Source organism: Cyrtonyx montezumae, unplaced genomic scaffold (assembly GCF_038088225.1).
Source record: "Cyrtonyx montezumae isolate F1298 unplaced genomic scaffold, pur_monq_1.0 scaffold_4, whole genome shotgun sequence".
NCBI lineage: Eukaryota > Metazoa > Chordata > Aves > Galliformes > Odontophoridae > Cyrtonyx > Cyrtonyx montezumae.
Window position 1 is genome coordinate 7,407,013 of NW_027072045.1, and position 14,075 is coordinate 7,421,087.

Sequence of the window (14,075 nt, forward strand, 5' to 3'; positions counted from 1 at the left end):
CCCTGAAGGCTCACAGCAAGCCATACTTAATTCAGATGAAATAGTTACTTAATGAAAGTGATTCTTGATGAACAAAATAACAACTCTTTACGTAACCTTGCTGTTATGTGGAATTACATCAGCTGGAAGTAATAACATTACAACAGCCTGACCTGCTGATAGATGCAGAGGAGGGGAGTCAGGCAGCCCAGCCCCTGCCCACAGCCATGACCCCCCAGCTGCAGCAGTGCCAGCTGAGCCTTCAGCACGTTTTGTAGCCACCTTTTCCTTCGTGTACCCCCTCAAAAGTGTGGCTACTGCCACTTTGCCACGCCTGGAGCTGAGAACACAAGAAGCCCATCTGGTGGACAGAGCTGCGAAGACGCTGTGCGTAGTTACACCAACACTTATTTTCTTCGACAACAAAGAGCCCAAACCCCCAACTGTAACTGTCCAGAAAACTAGGGCGCGTTCCGTTGCTGCCTCTGCAATGCAGAGCAGAGCCCGCAGTGCTTTAGCTCAGTGCCCTCACTCAGCGATCGCTTTCCATCCCGCCTGCAGCTGCAGGCTCACCCAGAGGGAACGTAATTGGATCGCTCCCATTTAATTTGCGGCAGCTCAGGGAGGGGATCACCGCGCTGCCGGCGTTATCTCTCCCTAAGTACACGCAGCTGGCCCCTGAGGGTACGGCGTTGAGACGGAAGATTGGCACAAGTCTGGTGTTTTGAGAGAGCCGAGGGGCACATGAGTAACGCCGGTGGGGCTGCGGGCAAAGCGAAGAACGTTTTCACTTCTCACCGCTCCGTGCGAGGCCCACACACGCAGGACAGCACCATCAGGAGCGCACCTCCCGCCCCGCCCTCACCTGCCATTTACGCGCCCCCGCGGCCCCATGCGCGCCCCCGCGGCCCCGCCCCCCCGCCGCCGCCATCTTTGTTGATGTGTCAGGCGGCGGCGCTGCGCGGCCATGGGGCGTCCGCCGCTTTCTGCGCCCGCTTCGTAGCGAGCGGCGAAGGACGGTGAGTGGGTGCTCGTGTGCTGCTGGTTCTAGGTCCCGCTGGGTTCCGTGAGGGAGGGGGCGGTCGAGAGGGCCGGGGTGAGGCTCGGGGGCCGCGCCGGACCGGGGAGAGGCGGCTTCCCGGGGGCACGGAGGTAGGCCGCGGGCGGGGGGGTGACAGCGGTGTGGGGTGCGGTTATGAAGGTGAGCAGCTGGCGTGTGTTGGTGGGAAGGTTGTGTTCTGGAGTGTTGCTGCAGCGCTGCGGTAGTGTCCTTGCTTCTGTAGTTGGCGTCTGTGGGAGCTGCTTGCCCTTCTGGGTTTGGAAGCTGGAAGCTTTGCTGTGACTTCAGCGAGGTGGTTGTGGTGTGGGAATATGGGTTTGGGTTTATGGCCTGGCAAACGGAATGCTAAGGTGGCCTGATGCAGGTGTGCTTCCAAGGAGGTTGTGCAGAACAGGACTTCGTGTAGGACTGAAATCCTAAGATAGGAAGCATGGTAATCTGATTTTGTCATTGTTCTGCTTTGTGTTGTAAACTTGGTTTTCACGAGTTAAAATGTTCCAATTAGCTAGCTGAGAAATCCACGTGTGACCCCCCCCTCCCCGTTTTTCTGTGTAAGGTTACAGTTGAAGCAGCTTGAAAGATGCTGTTCCTTTTCTATTGAAAAGGAAATGTAATGATTCTAATTACTGACTCCTGTGAATGCTTATGTTGCTGTTCACTTTAGAAAGAGATTGTTGAGTTTTAAAAGCAAAATAAACTGGAATTCTGAAGGTGCATCAAGAGGCAGTCCAGCCTTATTATAAAGCCATTCATTTCATTAAGAGTAAACTTAGTTATCACCTCTGAGTCCTTTTTATGAAATCCTTCAGTTGCCCTTGCCTTGGCTTTAAAACAATATTTTCTATTGTTTCAGAAGGCTTATTTGATTTGGTATTGTTGACAGGTGTTTATTGGTATGATGAGGTTTATTCTTTCATAGTGGTGAGGACTGAGGAGTCAAATACAGACAATGTTTTCTTTGGTCCTCATAGCTATGTTGTTTATCACTGTCATAGGCTGATATTGAACTTCCTGAAGCTGACTTTTTAAAGAGCTGTGGAAAAATACTATTTACTTTTAAGGATGCCCTATTGCTATTAGGCACAAGGCTATGTGCTAGATTACAAATCTGCAACTTTTGTTAATATTTGGGTTCCAGTAGTTGGTGACATCCTATACTTCGTTCTGTTTTGGATTGTTCTGAGCTTATTTTTCTCAGCAAAAAACAGTATTTGAAAGCCTACTGGATAACTGATCTTCAAGCCATAGACTGAGACTCTGCTGCCTCAAATGAAAGCAGAAAAAATCTCCTTGGAAAGAAATCAGCCTTTAAAGAGAGAAAATGCAGAAGATCATGATCCTAACTTCAAGAAGTGCTTGAAATGCTGTAGATAATATTTCCTCTCATATTAATTATCTGAAGTTCATCCTCTTTAGGGCTTACGGTTGACTCATTCAGATCTTTAAAGACTTCTGCCTGTTTTTTTTTTTTTTTTTTTTTTTCCCTCAGGGACACTGGAGGAACCCTGCAAGGAGATAAGTTTTGGAAACAATAGTGCCTTACCATGCTCATGAGTGGTGTTTTTCAGTACACAGAGGTCAGGGAGATGGTAATGCTGTGGTTGGAATTTTTCAGCCATGTTGTATGTTGTGGAAATGCCACTTGAAAATAGCTATGGATTGCAAGATCTTGCGTGACACTACAGTTTTGTGAGGTCTGTCAGTGCTCTAATTTGTAACTTACAGCTGAGACTATTTAGTTAACAAAGAAGAAGACCCACCTTAGAATGTGTGCTTTGTCGACACTGTGATCTCAGTCATAATTTGCATTTATTCCCTTAATGCATTCTGTTTTGCATGACTGATCATATCAGTGTCAGAACGTGAATGCAGACCTGATATCTGTAGTGAGTAGCTGGCTGCTGCCTGAGCCTTGTTCTGGATAGAGCTGAGGGAGTGATGCTAAACCTGCAAGGTTATAGTGGTGCTGTTTCTGGTACTGCATCTGTTGCTGAGTGTTGTAGGTGAGTGAGACCAGTTGGCTTAAAAGAGTTATGTACTGAAGAAACTCTACCAACATAAGATTACAAGTCTGTGCATAATCCCATGTTTGTTGAAGCTTTGTTTGTAGTTTGAAGGGAAAGGACCTTGTTAGTAAATGGGTTTTCCTTGACACAGGAGCTTCTAACCTTATGGCTACGATGAAAAACAAAAACCCCAGCCTCTCAGAATACCTGGTGACTTGTGTTAGAATGAGGAGCAAATCCAATCCCACTTGTCAAACCTTAACAGGTAAACTTTATATTGGAGTTGTGCTGTTACTTGGTTCCATATGTGGAGATAATATGACCAAAATATTAAACCCTTGAAAGAGATCAAGATATCACTGGGTTTTCTACTACTGAAAGAATTCATTCAATGCTCAGCTACTCAACTTGTGACTTAAGCAAAGTTGAAATATGAGTAATCCCCATCTTCTAAAGTACTTGACTCATGCTAAAAGAATTGGCGGTGATACTGAGCTTTGTACCTTGACACTGCCATGGGCCCGCACAATCAGCATTTATATAAAGATTTAAAGAGAAACGATTGAGCTTAAGTAATAATCTGATAAAAACAAGGAGATCTTGAGAGTATCCACTGTGTATACACACGTCTGCTTCTCTCTTTGAGAATTTAAAGCAAGTCTTTGAGCTGAAGCAGGGAGCTGTGTCAGTTTATATCTGCACTGGAGAACTCAGTGTCCCAGCACGCAGTCAGCGTTACTGCTTGTACTGTGAATCACACAAATCCTATCTGCAGTGAAGCCCTCTGGCTTTTCAGTGTAGGTGGGACAGCATCATTTTACATCTTTCCTCTCAGCACTACTGGCTGTTATCTTATTGAGTCCTGTGTATTTTGCTTAATTTAGAACCAGTTTTTTGTATCTGAGATAGGGTGAAAATTAATGGTGGGAGAGTCCAGCACAGGTGAGACTTGAGACTTCTGTTTCCTACCTTGTATGCTGATGTCCTTCCTGTATTTTGGTTGCACAAGATTTCATGGCCATCCTTTGTCCATTTTATATGGGAGGCAAGCGGTATTGGTGAACATAATTTCTTCTGAAACTGTTCAGTTTCTGTCTTTCTCTTAAATGTTTTGATATTTTTCAACTCTGTTCCTGATTCTGTTGTTTCATCGCTTCTAAAATTGGGTAGTGTGCTGCTTTGCTTATGTAACCAAGAGAGCAGGTTGCTTTTTTTTTGTTTTGAGTTTATATGTCACATGCTAGTTTATGTGAAATGTCTGGCTTTGTGCATCTTTCTGTCCCTGTCCCTTTTGATTTAGCTGAGTAGCGCAGTGGAGGAGATAAGTTTCTCTTCCTATAGTTTGCTGTGATTTCAGAACCCATTTCAGATAGGGAAGGTTAGTGAGTTTTACAGGCAGTTTGAATTCAGACTGCCACTTAAGGGTGTTTACTTTGGTTTTTATGATGAATCTCCTATGAGGATTACTTTGGTGTGATGCCATCTAGAAAAACTAAATAAATAACAGCAGCAGCAATTGGTCCAGTACAGAGCCTGAGAAAGGACTGAGAAATAATGATTTCAAATTATGATGTAGAGATAATTGCTGAGAAGCAAGTTCAGAGGAAGAGTTCTATAGGTCCATGTTTTCCTTTAAGTATACTGGCTTTATTTAGAGGCATGCAGTGTTTACTTAGTTTACAGTATGGGGGGCTACAGTGGTTTTTTTGTGGCTCAAAAGCTCTTTTTACCAGAAAGTTATAGATTTCCTCAGTTAAGATAAAACAAGAATAAAGAGAGCAGAAACAGAAAAATTCCTAGCTAGTCTTGTAAGAGTACAGTCTCAAAAAAAAAAAAAGAAAAGCTGAAAGTCAAATGAACTGGACATTATCAGCCTGGGGAAGAAGCTGAGAGGTGGTGACCTCAGTGCTCTCTGCTGCTCCCCAAGGAAGGGAAGCAGAGGGGAGGAGGTACTGGGTTCTGCTCCTGGAACCAATAGTAGGGGGGGAACCACACTGAGCTGTGCCAGGGGAAGGTCAGATTGGGCATTACGAAACGTTTCTTTACTGTGAGGGTAGTCAAACACTGGAACAGGCTTCCTAGAGAGGTAGTTGATGCCCTACATCTGTGGGTTTCAAGAGGCATTTGGGCAATGTCATCAGTAACATGCTTTAACTTCTATTAGCCCTGAAGTAGTCAAACAGTTGGACTTGATGATCTTTGAAGGTCCTTTCCAACTGAACTATTCTATTCCATTCTATTCCATTCCATTAATATTAACATCCATCCTGAGATCCCTACCTCTGGCAGTGTGGGCTTCTTGTGTCAGTGGCGCCAGGTTTTGCTGTTACTTGTCCATTCACCTGACCTGGTCATCATACTTCATACCCTGTTGACTCCTGGCACCATCTACTGTGAAATACTTTATCACTTCTCCCCTTCTTCCCCACCTACTCTCTGAAATACATCATTGCAGCTTTGGGTCATTAAACTGCAGTCCATTCCTTGAAGAAAGTTTGAGTACTCTGTTGTGACAGATACGAAATGAAGAAAACTTTGTAAATTTAGGTTATACTTCTGCTTTAATAAGTTTTACAGTATTTGGAATAAACTTGTCTGGATGCATTTCACATTTCCAGAGGTGGAGAGCGCACATGTTCATGGCTGATGATGTGAGAACTGTGGTTTTGTGACTTTTTTAATATTGTGCATGCTGTTTTGCTGAAGAGGAGGTGGTGCTCTCTTAGCCAGTGGCTCTACAAGGTCTCGTAGCACAGCAGTGTGGGAAAGCATCTATCCATGAGTGATGTGAACCCTTTATTGTTGAAGGGAACTGATATAATTGATGGCAACTGACCATTGCGTTGTCTAATGTGTGGTTGGGTATGTCTGGTGTTCAGTGGACTACATTTATCATTTTAACCTATGCTTAGCAGAATATTTACTTCTTTCAGAAGCTTATGTGCCTCAGGGTCACTTATCTCAATACCTTCACTCTGTTAAAATCCTAAAAAAAAAAATCTTAAAATCTGGTTTGAACAAATCTTTGTTATATGTGTGCACTTCAGAGGCACTGCTCCCTTCCTCCCTCCCTTTCATGTCCCAGTTTCTCCACTGTGTAGCTGCACTTTGGAGCTTAGATATGTTGTTCTGTTCCAGCAGTGATTTGTATCTCAAGAGACCTTAACAGCCAGTCTGTTTGCTTACAGTACCACCCTAGGCACATACTTCTGTCCTTCTTTGCCCTATTTCTGGTAAAAGTCCAAATGAGACAGTTCCTAGGTGACAAGATACAGTTTCTTTTTTTCCTTGTCAATAAATTTTCTCTACAGCCTAACTTCAGGGAATATTTTCTGTAGTTCTGCATCTAGTTTCCTTTCGTTTTGAAATGGGCTGAAAATAAAGCCTCTTTGTTCTGCGGTGTTGGGCCACGCCATGCCATTCTTACCTTGTCAAACTGTTTTATGAAATGTAACGTTGATAGTGCATCTGCTCAGGAAGTTTTTTGTAGTCTTGAGATTTAGAAGAGTTTTATGCTTGTCTTCCATAAGGAGGCTGAAAGGACAGTTTGAAATGTCATGGTATTGAAGTGTACGGAGTTCTCAGTGTGTGTCTGTAGCATCAGGCCAGCAGCCTGCAGGAGGTTGTGTTCCCCCTTAGGATTGTGCAGACAGTGGGAAGCACATGGGGAATTTCTTTCTTTGTGAGTTACCTTTTGGTGGCTGGGAAATACATAGCAGAGAGTGAAGATTTTTAATGATATAGTGGGTTACCTGATAGACAGCCAAAGGCAGAATGCGTTGAGGAAAGGGGAGGATTGCATGCTGTAGAAACAACTTTTTTTTTGCATGGTCAGTGAATGGACTCTGAATTGAGAATTGGTTTTTGCTTTGTGATTGAAAATAGGCAGAATGAAGCAGAAGAGGAGAGCAGGAAGGAGAAAATGCTTAAACTTTGAAGTTAAAAAGATAGAACTTAACTCTCAATACAAAAACACAAAAAACAGTATTCTTAAATTTGCAAATGGTGTTCTTCTAGTTAAGTTGAATAGAGAAATTAGAGTGGTGGTTCAATGTAGGTATCATTTGAAGTATTTTTTATTCATAATCTTTTAGCTAGAGTTGTCCCTGTGGAAGCTCTCCATTGGTAGCATGTGTTCTAATAGCTATACCTTTATTAACAGCGATGTCTGATTGCATATTACACAGTTGCTTTATGTAGACTAATAAATCTTGGATGAATAAACAGTCAAATAAATGTTCAGAGATACCATCACTGCCTCTGCTGTAATTCTTTCTCTATTCCCTTTAAAAATAGAATTATAAACTGGCATAACACATCATCATAACAGTATTGTAATTATATATGCACGTTGTTTCAGAATTCAAACTAACATGGTGTAGCACAGAATATGCTCCGGTTGCAAAGTGGGAGCAAATACGAGAAACAGAGCTGCTTGACTTTCTGCCTAGTGGCTGGATTTGGTGGAACAAGTTAAGACCTTTATCTTACTTGCTGGTAGTTTACAAATCACGTCTGTACTGTTAAAGTAGCTAAATATTAAATGTTATTTGACTTGATTTTCAAGTCATTTTAAACCTTGAGTTAGATTTCTTGCAGACAGTGGAATGTAAATGGACGTAATCCAAGTGAATTCCAGTAGACTAAATTTTGTCTTCTTACATGCAGTAGTTTTGCAAGCATTTTTGTACATTCAGACCTTATCTGTGAGCAGCCCCTGAGGCCAGGGCTTAACAGTTGTTTGCAATGCCTGCTACTGAAGGGGACCTAGGAGGCTTTTTCTCTTTTTGTCACTTTATAGGACAAGGTATTTGCTCACCCTGGATAGTGAATACCTGTCTTGTATCAGATGCTTAACTGAAAAGCTTGAATGACTGTCACATTAGGGTTTTTTATCACTTGATTAGCAGTGTATAGAGGATGTTTCTCTGTTCTGAAGACAGTGAGTGAAAAAAATACCGCTCATTTCCTGAGTCTTTGCTTTCACATAAGACTGTGAGACATGTCTTCCTTTAGAAGTTGCTGTGCTGTTCGTTCATTGTATCTGCAGGCTATCAAAATCTTCCTGATTTTAATCCCAGCCAAACTGCTGAAAGCAAAATTGACAGGCAGGCACGTCTCAGTTACATTAGTATGAGAAAAGGTTGCAAGCCTTACAGTGGTAGCCACTGATGTTCCGTGTACTGTGGCAGAAGTTAAACTACTTCTCCAAATACTAATGTAATATTTATATTGAATATAATGTGCTGATGCAGATTTAAACTTAATTATTGCAAATACTGTGAGATAATGGAGGAAGACTACTTACTGCTTTAAGGAACACATCTGCAAGGATCAAAGCAGGCTCTACAGACGAAGAAGAACAAACCAAGTTCTGCTTTTTTGTGAGCGTGACAATATTGTAGTGTAAAAATGCAGTGAGGCATTTGGATGGGTTGTGCTCAGTTCCTGGGCCTGCCTGTGCTGCAGGGGAGGCTGGCTGGGTGTTCCTGCTATCACTGAGTTCTGAATCGGGCATTACCACTGCAGGAAGGCACAGACGGCTGCCTGCTTGGCTTTGTGGAGTAGGGCAGGAACCTGATACAGATGCGTGCAGGTAGTGAGGTGTGAGGAGGGCTGCTCAGACCCATGGTGTGAGTGCCTGCCCTGCAGGCAGCAGGGAGCCTCTCAGCCTGGGCAATGTGACACCTGTTGCTCCAAACATGCAGCACTCAGCAGAGGTGACTGGCTATTCAGGTATGTAGGCAGGCTCGTTGGGACTGAGCTAATCTCCAAATGGTAATTGGAGAAGTTCTTGCCTTGGGTGTCTCATGGAGACTTTGTGGTGGTTACATCCTGCTGTGTTGTGGGCAGCAGAGGAGTGTGCTGGTGTCAGATCTCGTAGGGAAGTGATGGAAGAGCAGGGCGCTTCTGTTGTGCTGCTCAGGTATTGAGTCAGTGAGGAAGGAGCAGAGCTACTGGTTGAGGTGGGAGGATGCAGTGTGTGCCTGGCAGCACTTGTTTTTCACTGACTTCTGGGGCAGGCCTGCCCTCGTGCACAAACAACATCATGCTAAGTAAAGCAGTTGATTTGCTTTTTTTGATTGTTCATGGCATGTTCTGAAGATAGCGTAAGATACACTCAGATCACTCAGGTATCTTCTTTTCTCCATGCAGTATTATGTAAAAAGTGATACCATAACTTTATTATTTCCATAACTTTTGAAAGGCATTTATAGCAATATGTGAGATAGCAGAGGGTGGATACAAAACAATTACTGCCTAATTGGGTACCTGGCTTGAGATCTGCTAAGTTTCAATGTTTGATGTTAACTGATAACATTTCATTACAGCTGGCTGCTGGTGGTGATGTTCTCAAGCTGCTTCAGAGTGAAGAGTTTTATGTACAAAGTGGGAGCCTTTTCTTGACAACTGTTACTGCAGTTTTGTCTGCTCTTCTCTATAATTTGGTGCATGAAGTGGATGTGCCAAGTTTGGGTTATCCAGGAGACCTGTTTGACACCAAGGTGGACTGACATTGGCATTTAGTCCAGTAGAAAGATGAATTCTGATCCATGATTAAGGTTTATTTCTGTTTAGAAGACAGTAATTTAAATATGAAAACTATTCAGTGGCAGTAGGGGGGGAAAATGTTTAGGGCATGAACAGCTTCACATAGATTTGAGTGGATAAATGTGAAATCCTGTATTTTGGCATGAGAAAGGCTGGGAACCCTTTCAGTGTAGTAACTTGTGTTCTGGGCAGCACTGATATGTAGAGCAAGTCTGGAGGCACTGAATCCTCATAATTTACTCTTCATGCTGTAAGAGATGAACGTAGGCACTGTTTGAATTCCCCATTAGTTAATTCAAAACCTATACTTTGTTTACAGTTGATAATAGCCCATCGTACATGGAGTCAGTGGCGTTTTATTGCTCTGTAATTACTTGAATTATGCAAATTTCATTTGTGCTTCCATAGAGATTTGTCTCTAATATTAATTCAGTCATCTTTCCTGAAGGAAATAACAAGATGAATAGTGTTCTTTCTAATGCATGGTCTCTATTCTTCACTTGTTGCTGTCATATGAAGAGAAATGCCATCCATTTTGCTGAGTAGATTGGAAGTTTTGGGTATGACAACCTGGAAGTTCTCATGCCCAATTTTACCACTTCTTTTCCTGTGGGAGTTAACTGCAGCAGCTGGGCAGCGATGAACAGCTTTGAGGCAGTAACACATCAAACAGCTATGCGATTTGGAGATTCGATAAAACTTCAGCAAGTACTTCAGAAAAGACTTTAAATAAGCCAAAAACACTGATCATTCCAGAGAAAGTGCTTTCAAGGACTTAATGCTGGAGTAACTGCCATAGAAAGAAATTGGCTTCATAGTAACGCAGTGCCTTTCTACAGCCAGGTCTGTTGAGTGCAGGGCCTGCAGCTGCCTGTGGCAGGATTGTGAACAGCTGCGTTATTTGCATGTTATTTCATGGTTATTGACTGGTAAATCCGCTGGTCTCTAATCATTGTTTAACAGCTTTTTAGTTAAGTAGAAGCTAGTTCTGTTTTGCTGCTGTCAAGCTGCATAATTTTTCTTCTGTCTGCATTCATTTTCCTTGCTGATGTGGGTTTTGTTTGTTTTTGGAATAATGATGGCACCCTGCGATTTCATTACTGGGAGAAGTTATCAAAAAGTAGCTGGATAGCAGAGGAGCACTTGTTTTGGCTGCGCAAACACAGTAGATGGATTTGTTGGCTCCAGTACTGACTGAAGTGTAAATATTTGGAAGCAAAGGAGAGGGGTTGTGGATTTTTCTGATATCAGAAGAGATTTCCTTGTACATCTTGTGAACCTTTCACATGGTTTATTGTGTAAAAACACTCTCTTTCTCACCTCTGTTTTCTTCTGTTGCTTCATTTGTTGTTCCTATTGATTTGTCCTGTTCAGGGGGATGTATCATTCAGATTTGGTTTGAAACCAAAAAGGAGAAGTGTCCTGCTTGTTACTCTAAGGTGTAGATTTGTCATTTGATGATTGGTGATGATTACCACAGCATGTTCCCTTTCATACTCTGTCCCACATTCAATTTACATTCCTCTTGTTGATGAATGGGTGGGGCTTGTTTGCTAGGATTTCCTGGTAGAAGCAGCTCAGCTGTGGCTCCTGCTTTTTTTCCTTATCTGATTTTCTTCCTAGTAATGGAAAGATGACAGTGGTAGCAATAAGTCCCAGATATAATGGGTCCCTCTGTCTTAATAGTATAAAGATGCATTACTTAGTGTTGCCTTACTTAGTAAGGCAGGGGGCCTGGAGAAGCCAAACAGTACAGAGGGTTTCCTTTCAGGCTGAGTCCAAGTGCAGTCTGGAGCACGTAGCTGAACAAATGTGGTTGTGTGAAATACGAGAGAGAGAGCCTCATGTTGCAAGATGGTAAAGTTGCTTTTCATTGTTGGAAAGCCAATGTTGAATTTACAAACGAAGGAAAAAAATACTTCTGTTCATACATAGACTAATTTATCCACTATTAGCAGGACAGGATTGCACCTGGAAGTTGCGACTGCTGTAATGCATCTCTGCTGATGGAGATAGTATGTTGAGGGCTTCATGTGTTTGCTAAAAATGCCAGCAGCCTTTTCAGACACCTGACCATCTGGGATGCTGAAAAAGATGCAGCGTTCTACTCAGGCTCTTCTAAAAACGTTCTGGCTAAATGGATCACAGCGTGGTGTCCTTCTAAAAGGAACACTTCCTACAGAGTTTTTCAGCTCCTCAAGTTTTTGCTCTGCAATCTACTTTTGAGAGCGCAGATCTGCCACAGACCATCTGTGCTCATTCAGAGGGATTTCTGTTGCTTGCAAGGGGAAAAGAGAATGTCACCCTCAGCCTGTTCCTTCTTCTAAGTTGTTGGGTACAGATATGTTTTACTGTATGAGTAAGTAGGTGAGGCTGTGACAGTAAGGAAATGCATTCTCCCGGCCTGGATGAGGAAGTCGCCTTGTTTTGTTTAAAACAGAGAGTGAGTGAGGGCATATTACTGCTTTCAAATCACACACAGGAAAATGAAAGCTAGGTTTCTTGAGGTTTTTTGTTCTTTTTTTTATAATGTCTTGATTTTATTTTATTTTTTTCCAGGAATGATTACTTGAACTCATTCTGGATTAATTATTAATTCTAATAACCCTTGTCTAAATATTTCTGCCAGTTGAATTTTACTTTCCAGTAGCCTTTCTTTCTCCTTTCTCAATTTTAATTTGGATCATAATATGTTGTCTAATATGAGTTGTTCTTCTAGATTTCTGAAGGAATATGATGGAGGAGCATTCGTCAGGAATGCAGAGCACACTGGAGCCGGTTGTCCTGTCGGCGGAGGCCTCTTATCAGTGCCCAGATAACAAGAAGCCTGGTGGAACATCTGGAACGAAGGGCTGCTCAAGTATCAGTTGCACTGGAGATGAAGCTGGCGTGCTGGATGTGGAACCGAGGTTGTTGCCCTCGGACCAGGATTCAGCAGCTGCTGACAGGAGTGGTGGTGGCGGCCTGACGGAGGTGCAGGAGCAGCAGTGTACTGCTCTTGACCCCAGTGAAGGGCAGGACTGCAGCACCAATACCTGCTCTGAAAGGAGGGTAGAAGGCTCTATGGAAACAGGGTGTTTATCTAGTGAAGAATTTGGACAAGATCCAAAAACTAATCAGACAGAACAATCATTAATAGAATTACTGCAGGAGCTAAGGGAGGAATCGGACTTGGTGAGAAAATCTAGTGATAAAATCTACTCGGAAAGCCCTTATGACACAGACTGCACAAAGAAGCTTATTTCCACAATACAACAGACTTCTTCACAGGAGGATTTGCTGAAGGAAATAGAATCTGAACTCTTATCTACAGACTTTTCCAAAGAATGCAAGTGCCCAAATGGTGTGAGGAAGGGTGAACATGCCTTGGCTGTGTTCGATAAATGTGTGCAAGATAAATACCTGGAGCAGGAGCAAACTATAAAGAAGTGAGTGTTTTAGTATTCTCATCGCAAATATTGAGATATGTACCAAACAATTCTGGTTGTGTGAGTATGGCATTTTGCTAGGAAACAGCTAGTGTTTTGTGAGATGTTCTAGGTACAGTTCATGACTTTTTAAAGAATTTCCTTTAAGTGAGGAATTATTTTTACCTATTGTGTATATATTTATAAGGAAAAATATGTGCTTAGATCAAACTTTTATTCCTGCTTACAGAACTGGAAACAAGTGTGATGCTCTTCAAAAGAGACATTCTTGTAGCACAGCAGGGAAGGACATGAAAGGGAGCCAAAGACAGGCAGACTTCCAAGAAGCAGAGTTAGTGTTCTCTTGTACCTTACCAGTTAACCTCTCACATAAAATGTGAGTGTGAGGAAAGTCAATTAATGACAGGAAGGCTTGGATTCATGAGGTTAGATGGTCAGTAATTGCTGAAGAGGAATGGGAATCTGAACTGTTGGGCGTGTAGGTGGTTCTAATTCCAGAAGATAAGTGAACTAGTTAGGTTTTATGTTTGTTTACAGTGAACTCAGGGGTAGGCCAGAATTTTTCACAGCACTGGATCAACTACTTACAGACAAATATATGTGTAGATCTGTGTTTATTGCATGTGCACACAGTTTTTTAATGTAAACATATCTTCAGTTTCTCTTTCCTTGCCAGCTGATATTTCTCAAGTAATTACTTCTGGGAACTCACCTCAAGAGTGCAAAGCTGCTGTGGAACATTTTATATTTGGTACAAAGGATGTGCTGAATGGTTGAGTTTTGTCCCTTCACTTACGATCACCAGAATTTCCTTTAGTGTTGTTCTGGAAATAGCCCAGCTGTCACTTACAGTCAGAAATAGGGTACCTAAGTGAGCAACGGTTGTGTGAATCCCAGTCTACTTTGAGAATCTGTAATCTTGGAGTAATTGTTGCTTCTAAATTGTTTTTTAATATGAGCTTTCTTTCACTGCTGGTGGTTTTGAAGTCTTTGTAATGTTGAGGCCTTGTTTGTTTAAATATTTTTTTGGAAAGGGAAGCTAAAGATGAA

The 14,075-nt window shown here is 42.3% G+C and overlaps 1 protein-coding gene across 3 annotated transcripts in view; it reads left to right on the forward strand.

Annotated features, from left to right (window-relative positions):
- The window catches only part of CCDC186 (coiled-coil domain containing 186), a 134,826-nt gene that overhangs the window by 106,084 nt on the left and 14,667 nt on the right, over positions 1-14,075 (forward strand). The window contains exons 1-2 of one of the 3 annotated variants that reach the window (XM_065746009.1): positions 949-998; positions 12,317-13,025. In XM_065746009.1, the coding sequence (XP_065602081.1) occupies positions 12,331-13,025 (695 nt within the window). In that variant the 5' untranslated portion in view covers positions 949-998; positions 12,317-12,330. Of the gene's footprint in view, positions 1-948; positions 999-1,109; positions 1,132-12,316; positions 13,026-14,075 lie in introns of those variants that run through there. The other 2 variants (XM_065746010.1, XM_065746011.1) reach the window with 2 other exon arrangements.